At 38.3% G+C, this 15254-nt stretch overlaps 1 protein-coding gene across 2 annotated transcripts in view; it reads right to left on the minus strand.

Annotated features, from left to right (window-relative positions):
• CSMD3 (CUB and Sushi multiple domains 3) overlaps positions 1-15254 on the minus strand; it is a 1458322-nt gene that overhangs the window by 491738 nt on the left and 951330 nt on the right. For both annotated transcript variants that reach the window (XM_044928635.1, XM_025265188.2), the window contains one exon: positions 4303-4441. In XM_044928635.1, coding sequence (XP_044784570.1) covers positions 4303-4441 — 139 coding nt within the window. The remainder of the gene's footprint in view (positions 1-4302; positions 4442-15254) is intronic.

The following is a 15254-nucleotide window of genomic DNA, read 5'->3' on the forward strand; positions in this document are numbered from 1 at the left end:
AGAAGACAGTTTCTGATAAAAAGCAAATGGAGTATGGACAACCCTAAAACAGGTCATACACATGCTTTAAGAATCTTTAGGAAAAACAAAAGAAATAGAAGTTTAAAAAATAATTTTCCCTTCAAATAGCTCAAACTCAAGAACCCAATGGGTGTGTGTGTGTGTGTGTGTTTGTGCATGTGCACATGTACATGTGTGAAGGGCAGATAGAGGATTCAAACCCCCAAACATGTTTGTTCACAACACTTAAAATAATGTGGGACTTTATTTATTTTAGTTACATAAAGTGTGATTCAAAAAAAATATACTGATACAGCTGAGCCTTGTCTATTTTAAAACAGTGAAAACATCATCAATAAATACACAAAGTGGTCTAACTCTTGATTCTTCCAGTGTTTGGGCTAATTAACATGGAATTGTTTAAAAAAAAAGAAGATTGCCATCAAGGAGGTGAAGGAGCTGGGGGGCGGGGGGGTTGTAATTTACTTGAGTGGGTAGTTGAGGGATTAAGAAAACAGGCATAACTGACAAGTCCTGTTTAGTGATACCCATGGGAGAAGTCAAAAATCTTTGGATTCTGGAAATCATTTCTCAACCTAGGCTTGTTGTTCTGATTCAATGCACAGAACTGTTTTTTGTTGCTGTGCACAAACCCTAGGAGTGAAAATCACTTTTTAATTTGATTCTCTTGCTTCTAGTCTAACTTAAAAAATTGTGTCTCAGGAAAAAGGTAAGAGAATAAGAAAGTGGCAGAGTAACAATAACTAAGTAAACTATATTTATCAAAATTAAATTAGGTGTTTCTAGCATTGCATCTTATAAAAATGACTGGAAAGATTTTTTTCTTTTCCAAAGGAAGGTAAATTTGGGCTGACCTGACTTAGACTGTAGCCTGTAGGTGCATATTAATTTCGAGAATTCTGAAGGTACCTAAACAAGATAGCAAAGAAGCCCATGCAACAACATGTTTGAAGAGATAAGACAGACATATAAAGAACTCCGGACAGAGAAAATAGTGCCTTCAAATAAAAGTCCAAAATCATAAGTTATGTGCGTGGTGCTCTGAATTACAACCATTGCTTTGCAATCTAACTGCTTTTCAGGTAGGAAGTGCTAGATAGCCTACATAAGGCTGAAGGATATCACACATGTGTGCTCATCAGTCGCTAAGTTGTCTGACTCTTTGCAACCCTGTGGACCATAGCCTGCCAGGCTCCTTTGTCCATGGGATTTTCCAGGCAAGGATACCGGAGTGGGTTGCCATCTCCTCCTCAGGAGATCTTCCCAATAAGTGATTGAACCCATGTCTCCGGCAATGGCAGGCAGATTCTTTATCACTGAGCCACATGGGAAGCCCTGAAAGATATCAGGGGTTACTTTAGTGGAATTTAGTGACTATTATTAGCAAACTGGGAAATGCTTTTTCATACAATAATGCACTCTGTTAAAAACACTTAATTTTCTTATATTATTTTATGCTTATGTAATTCTTCTATATTGAATATTTATATATATATATTTTTTTATTTTAATTTAAAAGTTGGCTACAATCTGAGTCATCTGGGAGGTGGAGAAGGGGTGAATTCTTCTTATAAGAACACTGATCTTTGATTTAGGGGGAAAAATCTTAATCTGCATGTTTAGAAAGAAAGGCAAAAATTCATCCCCATCATCCCACCCATTGCCAAGTTGGGAGCTCAGAGAAACAAACACTTATATTGCTCTGCTTAAGTTAACAGATATTTTGAGATTTACCCTGCTATATAGTTGAGGGAGCAACTAGGGAGTGAGGGAGATGAGGGCAAAGATCCTGATGGGGAAAATACTAGATAGACATGGAGAAGGGTCTAGGCTAAGGTGAGGAAACTAGAGAGAGAGATGCAATCATTCCCACGATGGAATTTACCAGGAAAATTTTAGAACAGTGAGGGTTTATTTAATCTTAAATTATTCTGGATTGTGCAATAATCCTATTTGGTTATCCCTTGTACTAAAGTTTTCTTTCTTTTTATTGTGTGAATGAAGGCAAGTGATCCAAATTAAGACCAGAGTAAGGAGTTGAAAGGACAGCAGCTTCAATATCTCAAAAGTGAGATGACTCTGAGAGCAGGGATTCAGAGTCTTAAGTGAACAAAAGCATCTCCAGGAAAGCTCTGAGGATGTAAAAAGGGCCTAGACTTCCCTTTGTATCTGAGATGGTGCTCAACTCTTCATTAGATATTGAAGGATGATGATTAGTGAGAATTATTAATATATGGGTGAAAATATTATGAACTATGAAAATATAAGATGTTTCAATCACCTTAGCATCATAACTCCTGATATAAAATAATGTTAAGTCCAAAACAGGAAATACTAAAATCATGTGTTTAAACCTATAATACACGCAATTTTTAAAAGTGTGAGATCAATTATGACAGAGTGACAACTATGCTAATATTTCAGGTGTGATGCTCTAAATTTAACAAATTAAAAATACATTATAAATCTCTGTCATATTTGCATAAATATTTTTAAAAAATTATTTAATGATATGATCAATAATATTATGTTATATGGTATACTCCAAACCAAGTAAAATTTTGTGTAATAAAGTAAAGTTGGTTAATTTGGATCACACATTCATGGGGCACTGTTATTTGACAATGATTTGATTCTGAATAAATAAGGTGCTTTTCAAGCTTTTTTAAAATTACTATGGCAAGAAGCTATGTCAACTACTGAACAAATGACATGGTTTTAATATCATAACAAAAACGCTTCATGTTATTCTAAATGAAATCACTTTTTAATATGTAAGTCATTATTATGGGCTGAATTCTGACCCCTAAAACTTAAATGTTGAAATCCTAACTCCTTAATACCTCTGACTGTGAATGTATTTGGAGAAAGGTCCTTTAATTAGGTAATTAAGGTAAAATGAGATTATATGGGGGGACCTTCCCTGGTGGCTCAGATGGTGAAGAATCTGCCTTCAATGCAGAAGACAGGGGTTTGATTCCTGGGTGGGGAAGATCCCCTGGGGACCCACTCCAGTATTCTTGCCTGGAGAATTCCATGGACACAGAAGCCTGCCAGGCTACAGTCCATGTGGCCGCAAAGAGTCAGACATGACTGAGTGACTAGACTAACTAAAATATGACTTCTGTCTTTATAAAAAGAAATGATTAGGAAACAGATACACACAGATGGAAGACCACATGGAGACACAGGAAGGCATAGACAGGCATCTATTTGCTAAAGACTAAAGCCTTACAGGGCTACCCTGTTGACACCTTTATCTCAGACTTCTAGCCTTTAGAACTATGGGGAAAGACATTTCTGTTACTTAAGCCACTTAATCTGTTATATTTTGTTATGGCAGCCCGAGGAAATTAATACAGTCATAATAAAATTGTGTAGGTCATAATAAGGGAGAGTGACCTCATATGAAATGTTTAGTATTGTACATCTTTCAAAATAGAATGTTTTCCTCTCAAATTTTTATACTAGCCTGAATAGGTTAATTCAATGAAGGTACTCTTTAATTAGGGAAAGATCATGCTATATTTGTAAAATAAGGCTTACAGGGGTTCCTTCTCTTTCCTTTTTTTTTTTTTTTTTTTTGTAAAGAAAAGGTTGGAAGATGAGAGGGGTCAAAATATAAATGAAAAATTAAATAGATACTTCTATTTGGATTTGGGAATAGTGATCCAATCACAGACATGAAGATTCATTCTTTAAAACTGTTAATAGACAATATTATAATCTTATAGGATATAGATTATTCAATCAGTGATACTAATTATCCTGGGTGGGAGTGGACGCTTTACTGACAAATCATTAATTCACATGAATTTGACACAGCCATTTTTCTGAAGGCCCTGTAAGTGTAGTTATATGGCTAATGTATGTAAGCAGATGCCTCAGGCTGCAATATGGTAACAATTCAAATGTATTTACAGCATCTTTACCTTTGACAATCTAGCAGAACAGAATCCACAGGCCCTTCAAAATATAGGGCAACTAAACATTAAGTTAAAGGTTATAGATTCATATCTCAGTAGTGTGTGTGTGCATATTATATATATGAATAAAAAATCCATCTTATATATCTCATTAGTACTGATAGAGCATTAAGCAAATGGAAAATAAACTTCAGGACAGACTGAAGGCTAAAAGGGGAAAACATTCTGAAACACTCAAGGTACAACAACTGACTAGTGCAGCAAAATTAATCATTAATTTGGTAAGTAAAATAGAGAATGTCAGCTATTCTTTTAGATAATCTGTTTTTTAAAGTAGAAAAGTATTTTTAGAAACCTTTCAAATGTAATTTTGATAGAGTGTCCTGGTTCAGCTTCAATCACCCATTCACAATTCAGAGAGTCTTTATAGTATCCGGGCCATCCTGGTGACAGAATCAATCCACTGGGAGCTGAAAAATGGCCACCACATGGAGCTGAAAAATAAAATCAGAGAACAGGTAAAAGCAGAATTTTAGAGAGTAAGCTGCAGAAAATATTTTTAGCATTAATTGTATTTTTAAAATTTAATCTGTGTATGTATACTGGAGAAGAAAATGGAAACCCACTCCAGTATTCTTGCCTAGAGAATCCTGTGGATGGAGGAGCCTGGAGGGCTGATGTTCATAGGGTTGCACAGAGGCAGACACAACTGAAGCAACTTGGTGTGCATGCGTGTATGTATATAATAAATGCTATTTTAAAATTTTGAAAGTAAAACATCTAATCATTCTATCATTGAATGATTTTTATCCCTAAAAAAACACAAAAACAACAAACTTTACTTGTTGAAATAAGGTTTAGTTACACCCTCAGCATGTCAGATGAACTCAAGTCTCCCAATTATATCCCTTAAATATGCTCTTGTGTCTCCACCATTTTCCCCATTTTCAAATCTTGGAAAAAAAATGTTGTTGGTTTTAGTTTCTCTCTTTCATTTTCTGATTTATGTATCAAATACTGTTAATTCACACAGAAAACTAGCCGATCTGATCACATGGACCACAGCCTTGTCTAACTCAATGAAACTAAGCCCTGCAATGTGGAGCCAAGACAGGAGGGTCATGGTGGAGAGGTCTGTAGAATGTGGTCCACTGGAGAAGGGAATGGCAAACCACTTCAGTATTCTTGCCTTGAGAACCCCATGAACAGTATGAAAATGCAAAATGATAGGATACTGAAAGAGGAACTCCCCAGGTTGGTAGGTGCCCAATATGCTACTGGAGATCAGTGAAGAAACAACTCCAGAAAGAATGAAGGGATGGAGCCAAAGCAAAGACAATAACCAGTTGTGGATGTGACTGGTGATAGAAGCAAGGTCTGATGCTGTAAAGAGCAATATTGCATAGGAACCTGGAATGTTAGGTCCATGAATCAAGGCAAATTGGAAGTGGTCAAACAAGAGATGGCAAGAGTGAACGTCAACATTCTAGGAATAACTAAACTAAAATGGACTGGAATGGGTGAATTTAACTCAGGTGACCATTATATCTACTACTGTGGGCAGGACTCCCTTAGAAGAAATGGAGTAGCCATCATGGTCAACAAAAGAATCCAAAATGCAGTACTTGGATGCAATCTCAAAAATGACAGAATGATCTTTGTTCATTTCCAAGGCAAACCATTCAATATCACGGTAATCCAAGCCTATGCACCAACCAGTAACACTGAAAAAACTGAAGTTGAACGGCTCTATGAAGACCTACAAGACCTTTTAGAACTAACACCCAAAAAAGATGTCCTTTTCATTATAGGGGACTGGAATGCAAAAGTAGGAAGTCAAGAAACACCTGGAGTAACAGGCAAATTTGGCCTTGGAGTACGGAATGAAGCAGGGCAAAGGCTAATAGAGTTTTGCCAAGAAAACGTACTGGTCATAGCAAACACCCACTTCCAACAACACAAGAGAAGACTCTACACATGGACATCACCAGATGGTCAACACTGAAATCAGATTATATTGATTATATTAAAACATAATATATTATATTATATTATTATATTATATATTATAATATATATTATTTATTATATAATATTATATATTATACTATACTATTATATTATTATATATTATATTATAATTATATATATGTAATTATATTATAACATAATATAATCAATATAATATATTGATTATATTCTTTGCAGCCAAAGATGGAGAAGCTCTATAAAGTCAGCAAAATCAAGACCAGGAGCTGACTGTGGCTCAGATCATGAACTCCTTATTGCCAAATTCAGACTTAAATTGAAGAAAGTAGGGAAAACCACTAGACCATTCAGGTATAAACTAAATAAAATCCCTTATGATTATACAGTGGAAGTGGGAAATAGATTTAAGGAACTAGATCTGATAGAGTGCCTGAGGAACTATGGATGGAGGTTCCTGACATTGTACAGGAGACAGGGATCAAGACCATCCCCATGGAAAAGAAATGCAAAGAAGCAAAATGGCTGTCTGGGGAGGCCTTACAAATAGCTGTGAAAAGAAGAGAAGCGAAAAGGAAAGGAGAAAAGGAAAGATATAAGTATCTGAATGCAGAGATTGAAAGAATACCAAGGAGAAATAAGAAAGCCTTCTTCAGTGATCAATGCAAAGAAATAGAGGGAAACAACAGAATGGGAAAGACTAGAGATTTCTTCAAGAAAATTAGAGATACCAAGGGAACATTTCATGCAAAGATAAGCTCGATAAAGGACAGAAATGGTATGGGCCTAACAGAAGCATAGGATATTAAAAAGAGGTGGCAAGAATACACAGAAAACTGTACAAAAAAAGAGCTTCATGACCCAGATAATCACCATGGTGTGATCACTAACCTAGAGCCAGACATCCTGGAATGTGAAGTCAAGTGGGCCTTAGGAAGCATCACTACAAACAAAGCTAGTGGAGGTGATGGAATTCCAGTTGAGCTAATTCAAATTCTGAAAGATGATGCTGTGAAAGTGCTGCACTCAATATGCCAGAAAATTTGGAAAACTCAGCAGTGGCTACAGGACTGGAAAAGGTCAGTTTTCATTCCAATCCCAAAGAAACGCAATGCCAAAGAATGCTCAAACTACCACACAATTGCACTCATCTCACATGCTAGTAAAGTAATGCTCAAAATTCTCCAAGTCAGGCTTTAGCAATACATGAACCATGAACTTCCAGGTGTTCAAGCTGGTTTTAGAAAAGGCAGAGGAACCAGAGACCAAATTGCCAACATCCGCTGGATCATCGAAAATGTAAGAGTTCCAGAAAAACACCTATTTCTGCTTTATTGACTATGCCAAAGCCTTTGACTGTGTGGATCACAATAAACTGTGGGAAATTCTGAAAGAGATGGGAATACCAGACCACCTGATCTGCCTCTTGAGAAATCTGTATGCAGGTCAGGAAGCAACAGTTAGAACTAGACATGGAACAACAGACTGGTTCCAAATAGGAAAAGGAGTACGTCAAGGCTGTATATTGTCACCCTGCTTATTTAACTTCTATGCAGAGTACATCATCAGAAATGCTGGGCTGGAGGAAGCACAAGTGGAATCAAGATTGCTCAGGGAAATATCAATAACCTCAGATATGCAGATGACACCACCCTTATGGCAGAAAGTGAAGAGGAACTAAAAAGCCTCTTGATGAAAGTGAAAGAGGAGAGTGAAAAAGTTAGCTTAAAAGTCAACATTCAGAAAACGAAGATCATGGCATCTGATCCCATCACTTCATGGGAAATAGATGGGGAAACAGTGGAAACAGAGTCATACTTTATTTTTCTGGGCTCCAAAATCACTGAAGATGGTGACTTCAGCCATGAAATTAAAAGACTCTTACTCCTTGAAAGGAAAGTTATGACCAACCTAGATAGCAGATTGAAAAGCAGAGACATTACTTTGCCAACAAGGGTCCATCTAGTCAAGGCTGTGGTTTTTCCAGTGGTCATGTGTGGGTGTGAGAGTTGGACTTTGAAGAAGGCCAAGCGCCAAAGAATTGATGCTTTTTTATTTTTTTTAATTTTATTTTATTTTTAAACTTTACAATATTTTATTAGTTTTGCCAGAAATCGAAATGAATCCGCCACAGGTATACCTGTGTTCCCCATCCTGAACCCTCCTCCCTCCTCCCTCCCCATACCCTCCCTCTGGGTCGTCCCAGTGCACCAGCCCCTAGCATCCAGTATCGTGCATCAAACCTGGACTGGCGACTGGTTTCATACATGATATTATATATGTTTCAATGCCATTCTCCCAAATCTCCCCACCCTCTGCCTCTCCCACAGAGTCCATAAGACTGATCTATACATCAGTGTCACTTTTGCTGTCTTGTACACAGGGTTATTGTTACCATCTTTCTAAATTCCATATATATGCATTAGTATACTGTATTGGTGTTTTTCTTTCTGGCTTACTTCACTCTGTATAATAGGCTCCAGTTTCATCCACCTTATTAGAACTGATTCAAATGTATTCTTTTTAATGGCTGAGTAATACTCCATTGTGTATATGTACCACCGCTTTCTTATCCATTCATCTGCTGATGGGCATCTAGGTTGCTTCCATGTCCTGGCTATTATAAACAGTGCTGCGATGACATTGGGGTACACGTGTCTCTTTCCCTTCTGGTTTCCTCAGTGTGTATGCCCAGCAGTGGGATTGCTGGATCAATGCTGGAGAGGGTGTGGAGAAAAGGGAACCCTTTTACACTGTTGGTGGGAATGCAAACTAGTGCAGCCACTATGGAGAACAGTGTGGATATTCCTTAAAAAACTGGAAATAGAACTGTCTTATGGTCCAGAATTGATGTTTTTGAACTGTGGTGTTGGAGAAGACTCTTGAGAGTCCCTTGGACTGCAAGAAGATCCAACCAGTGCATTCTGAAGGAGATCAGCCCTGGGATTTCTTTGGAGGGAATGATGCTAAAGCTGAAACTCCAGTACTTTGGCCACCTCATGTGAAGAGTTGACTCATTGGAAAAGACTCTGATGCTGGGAGGGATTGGGGGCAGGAGGAGAAGGGGACGACAGAGGATGAGGTGGCTGGATGGCATCACTGACTCAATGGACGTGAGTCTGAATGAACCTCGAGAGTTGGTGATGGACAGGGAGGCCTGGCGGGCTGCGATTCATGGTGTCACAAAGAGTCAGGCATGACTGAGCAACTGAAATGAACTGAGCATAAAAATGCTGGTTTCTTTCTTATATCAGTTTTGTAGGTAAGAAAAAAAAAATCATCAAACATATGACTTGATGAGAAACACAGACCTAGGTAGTGAAAAGGGAAAATTCAAATTCCAAGTTAGTAACTACTTCCATGATAGATGTATTGGATTAATTTTCTAAGAAAGACATTTGTTTAAGCATATCTATTCTCCTTAAAATAGGTTTAGTGAAGACAGAAATGAATGGTTAGGGGGATAAAACAAAGTAACTCAATTTTAAGGTAAATCTGAGATTCTAACCACACAATTTTAAGTGCTTCCCTGATATTAATTTATTTATTATTTCTGTATTTATTTATTCTGAACATTTTTTTAGCTTTTGCTATATATAAGGTACTATGCTAGGTGGTACAATTTTTTTAAATTTTTGTGACATTATATTTCACTTCATGAAACACAGTTTATACAAGGAAGACATTCATAGCTAACATGTAGAATAAGTGCATGTTTGAGCTAGATAGGCTAGAAATGTGGGGAAGAGACAGGTAAAATCTCAAGGGTATTAGAAAAGAGTTCTTGAAGGATATTTTGTCAGAGGTGAGTTCTATTAAGAAAGGAAAAAAATGAATAGAAGATGGGGGTTATGGAGGGAAGACAGAAAGACCAGAGAAAGGAAGTGAGAAATACTGAAAACAAGCAGAACCCTGGAGAGCCTTCCCAGGTATATGTATCCCATTTCTTGTTTTTAGAAAATACAAACAAAACAAACAAAAAAAGCTTCAGCCTCTAGACCTTCCCTGAGTTCCAAAGAGCAGATTTAAAATTTATTGCTCAGGGAAGTGAGGGGATGCAGAAACAGTATATCTTTTAAAGTTCGTCTACAAGAATCCCAGAGACGGGGGAGCCTGGTGGGCTGCCGTCTATGGGGTCGGACAGAGTCGGACACGACTGAAGTGACTTAGCTACAAGAACTAAAGTCCTTCATAGGAGGAGGACAGTAACTTCAGGCTGAACACAAGATTCCTGAAAGACCACTCTGTTACCTCACCACCAACCAATCAGAAGAAAGTCACTGACCCTACATCCCTCACTCCAAATTCCGTATCTAGAAACTCTTCTCTGGGACTTCTCTGGTGGCACAATGAATAAGAATCTGCCTGCCAATGCAGGGGCCATGGGTTCAATCCCTGGTCCTAGAAGATTCCACATGCTTCATGCAGAGCAACTAAACCCATGTGCCACAACCACGTGTGCCTAGAGCCTGTGTTCCACAACAAGAGAAGCTATCACAATGAGAAGAAGCCCTTGCACCACAACAAACAGTATCCTCCACTTGCTACAACTGGAGAAAACCCATGTAAAGCAACAAAACTCAGCACAGCCAAAAAAATAATTAATTAATTAAAAATAGAACAACAACAACAACAAAACTCTTCTCTGAAAACCACCAGGAAGCTGAGGTCTTTTGAGCATGAGCTAACCATTCTCCTTGCTTGGCCCAAGCAATAAACCTTTCTCTGTTCCAAACTGCAATATTTTGGCTTATTTAGTATCCCTGTGCATAGGGCACATGAAATTGGTCCAATTCTTCTATATGAGAAAGTCTAGTAGTTCTTTGTTTCTGTAGCTTATAGTTAGTGAGGAAAAGACCTTTTGGTTTCATGTGGCGGTTACTGCTTTTGAAGGCTTTCAAAGCTTTTTAGACATCTACAGGTGTCTTTTTGTTGTTGCTATTTAGTCTCTAAGTTGTGTCAGTCTGCCAGGCTCCTCTGTTCATGGGATTTCCCAGGTGAGAATACTGGAGTGGGTTGCCATTGCCTTCTTCAGGGGATCTTCCTGACTCAGGGATGGAACCCACGCCTCCTGCACTGGCAGGCAGATTATTTACAGTTGAGCCACCAAGGAACTCCAGACATCTAGAGATGAGTTTATATTAAAAACATATTAAAATGCAGATTTAGTAATTATAACATCAGATCAGATGAGATCAGTCACTCAGTCGTGTCTGACTCTTTGCAACCCCATGAATCACAGCACGCCAGGCCTCCCTGTCCATCACCAATTCCCGGAGTTCACTGAGACTCATGTCCATCGAGTCAGTGATGCCATCCAGCCATCTCATCCTCTGTCGTCCCCTTCTCCTCTTGCCTCCAATCCCTCCCAGCAGAAATCTGCATTGTTAACAAAACCCTCACTCTATTCCAATCCCTCAGGTCATTTTACAACTCTTGGCTCACAGACCATGGTGACGAAATTTAAGAGAATATGGCTAATCTGTAGTGCCAATATTCTCCTGGATAAACACTCAGTTTCCTGGCATAAAAAGGTAATTTTCATCTATTAGTGAAATACAGATTACTGCCTCTAAACCCCCTCCCCACTTTAAACAATGAAAGCAAAGCATAAATGATAAAGTAGACAAAATTCATTTATCCTGTTTCATTTTTCTAAGGCCTGAAGAAAGTCTGTTATAAATAATTCTTGCTGGAGTACTGACTCATTTCTGTGTTGCTTTAAGTAGAATGGGCAAATTCAAGATACCCAGTATGCTTTAAGATATAAAAGGGTAAGAAATGTTTCAGACTGTATTCAGATAAAAGTCTTTTGAAGAAAAATGCTACAGAATCTTGGTGTTCTTTCATTTTAGAAATGACAGGTGCTCAGAAGGGGATTAAGGACCTGAAGAAGAATTAGGTTTTGATCTCAGGGATTATAAACAAGGAGGGTTACATTTCCTTCCTTTTTTTTTTTTTTAAACTTGCTTCATAGTGCATCATTGATTCAGTGGACATAAGTTTGACCAAACTCCAGGAAATAATGAAGGACAGGGAAGCCTGACATGCTGCAGTTCATGGGGTTGCAAAGAGCTGGCCATGACTTAGCGACTGAACAAGAACAACAATAAACCACCTGTTCTGTCTAACCTCAGCATACTGGATGATGCTTCAAGGAAAATTATGGGAAACTGTTGCATCTCTATCTTGGGTAAAAAGAGAAAGCCAGAAATATAGATATTAAAGTGCCAGGAATGCAGAGAAGCAATCCTAGTTCTGAACCTCTTTTCGTTTCTATAACAACTCTTACTTTTCTCTTGCACAGCTCTACAGAAATTAGGCGCCAACTCCTGAAGATTGCTATTAAATTAGTTTTCCCAATGGTAGTCCTCTAGGAATTTAATAGTACCTTAATATGTAACTAAAAGATGAGTCTATTGTTAGATATGAATAGGCAAACATGTGCGAATATACATTCTTTCTATGAGAACCACAAATATATTCTGGTTTATGCATCAGATTGTTACTCTAATTGCTCCCTCAAATTAACTACCTCCAGAGAGTGAAATGTCTGTGAATGAGAAGGATTTCCTTTCTTTTGAGGCTAACTGAGACTCAAGAAAAAAATCCCTTATTCTCAAAGGGTAAGTTTGCAGATGGCACCAGACTTATGGCAGAAAGTGAAGAGGAACTAAAAAGCCTCTTGATGAAAGTAAAAGAGGAAAGTGAAAAAGTTGGCTTAAAGCTCAACATTCAGAAAACGAAGATCATGGCATCTGGTCCCATCACTTCATGGGAAATAGATGGGGAAACAGTGGAAACAGTGTCAGACTTCATTTTCTGGGGGCTCCAAAATCACTGCAGATGGTGACTGCAGCCATGAAATTAAGAAAGAAGAATGGAACTGGAGGAATCAACCTACCTGACTTCAGGCTCTACTACAAAGCCACAGTCATCAAGACAGTATGGTACTGGCACAAAGACAGAAATATAGATCAATGGAAAAAAAATAGAAAGCCCAGAGATAAATCCACACACATATGGACACCTTATCTTTGACAAAGGAGGCAACAATATACAATGGATTAAAGACAATCTCTTTAACAAGTGGTGCTGGGAACTCTGGTCAACCACTTGTAAAAGAATGAAACTAGAGCACTTTCTAACACCACACACAAAAATAAACTCAAAATGGATTAAAGATCTAAACATAAGACCAGAAACTATAAAACTTCTAGAGGAGAACATAGGCAAAACACTCTCCGACATACATCACAGCAGGATCCTCTATGACCCACCTCCCAGAATATTGGAAATAAAAGCAAAAATAAACAAATGGGACCTAATTAAACTTAAAAGCTTCTGCACATCAAAGGAAACTACTAGCAAGGTGAAAAGACAGCCTTCAGAATGGGAGAAAATAATAGCAAATGAAGCAACTGACAAACAACTAATCTAAAAAATATATAAGCAACTTCTACAGCTCAATTCCAGAAAAATAAATGACCAAATCAAAAAATGGGCTAAAGACCTAAATAGACATTTCTCCAAAGAAGACATACAGATGGCTAACAAACACATGAAAAGATGCTCAACATCACTCATTATCAGAGAAATGCAAATCAAAACCACTATAAGGTACCATTTCACACCAGTCAGAATGGCTGCGATCCAAAAGTCTACAAGCAATAAATGCTGGAGAGGGTGTGGAGAAAAGGGAACCCTCTTACACTGTTGGTGGGAATGCAAACTAGTACAGCCACTATGGAGAACAGTGTGGAGAATCCTTAAAAAACTGGAAATAGAACTGCCTTATGATCCAGCAATCCCACTCCTGGGCATACATACTGAGGACGCCAGAATTGAAAGAGACACGTGTACCCCAGTGTTCATCGCAGCACTGTTTATAATAGCCAGGACATGGAAGCAACCTAGATGTCCATCAGCAGATGAATGGATTCTTATCCATTTCTTAAGCAGTGGTACATATACACAATGGAGTATTACTCAGCCATTAAAAAGAATACATTTGAATCAGTTCTAATGAGGTGGATGAAACTGGAGAATATTATACAGAGTGAAGTAAGCCAGAAAGAAAAACACCAATACAGTATACTAACGCATATATATGGAATTTAGAAAGATGGTAGCAATAACCCTGTGTATGAGACAGCAAAAGAGACACTGATGTATAGAACAGTCTTATGGACTCTGTGGGAGAGGGAGAGGGAGATGGTGGGATGATTTGGGAGAATGGCATTGAAATATATATAAAATCATATATGAAACCAGTCGCCAGTCTAGGTTTGATGCATGATACTGGATGCTTGGGGCTGGTGCACTTGGATGACCCAGAGGGATGGTATGGGGAGGGAGGAGGGAGGAGGGTTCAGGATGGGGAACACATGTATACCTGTGTCGGATTCATTTCAATATTTTGCAAAACCAATACAATATTGTAAAGTTCAAAAATAAAATAAAATTAAAAAAAATAAAATAAATAAATAAAGTTTCCAAAAGTAAATAAATAAATAAATAAAAGACGCTTACTCCTTGGAAGGAAAGTTATGACCAACCTAGATACCATATTCAAAAGCAGAGACATTACTTTGCCAATAAAGGTCTGTCTAGTCAAGGCTGTGGTTTTTCCAGTGGTCATGTATGGATGTGAGAGTTGGACTGTGAAGAAAGCTGAGTGCCGAAGAATTGATGCTTTTGAACTGTGGTGTTGGAGAAGACTCTTGAGAGTCCTTGGACTGCGAGGAGAAATTCTTTCAGCCCATTCTAAAGGAGATCAGTCCTGGGTGTTCTTTGGAAGGAATGATGCTAAAGCTGAAACTCCAGTACTTTGGCCACCTCATGAGAAGAGTTGACTCATTGGAAAAGACTCTGATGCTGGGAGGGATTGGGGGCAGGAGGAGAAGGGGACGACAGAGGATGAGGTGGCTGGATGGCATCACCGAGTTGATGGACGTGAGTTTGAGTGAACTCCGGGAGTTGGGGATGGACAGGGAGGCCTGGTGTGCTGTGATTCATGGGGTTGCAAAGAGTCAGACACGACTGAGAGGCTGAACTGAACTGAACTGAACTGAAGTTCATTGGCAAGCAAGTCCAGTCTTGCTGTCAAACAGTTTTCCCAGGGACCCTAGTCCCATCCTATTCACTCAAGGAATTCTCTCAGACATCCCATTATGGGTAGGAAGCCATAGTTATTCAGGGAGTTCTCCACTGAGAACAAGGAAGTTCTTGGTTGAGTAAGAATTTTATGGAGTATTATGAAAGTCGTGGAAGACAAACAGAAATTTCTTCCTATCTTTCTTTCTTTCATCCTTAATTATA

The sequence above is a fragment of the Bubalus bubalis genome, chromosome 15 (genome assembly GCF_019923935.1).
Source record: "Bubalus bubalis isolate 160015118507 breed Murrah chromosome 15, NDDB_SH_1, whole genome shotgun sequence".
Taxonomy (NCBI): Eukaryota; Metazoa; Chordata; class Mammalia; order Artiodactyla; family Bovidae; genus Bubalus; species Bubalus bubalis.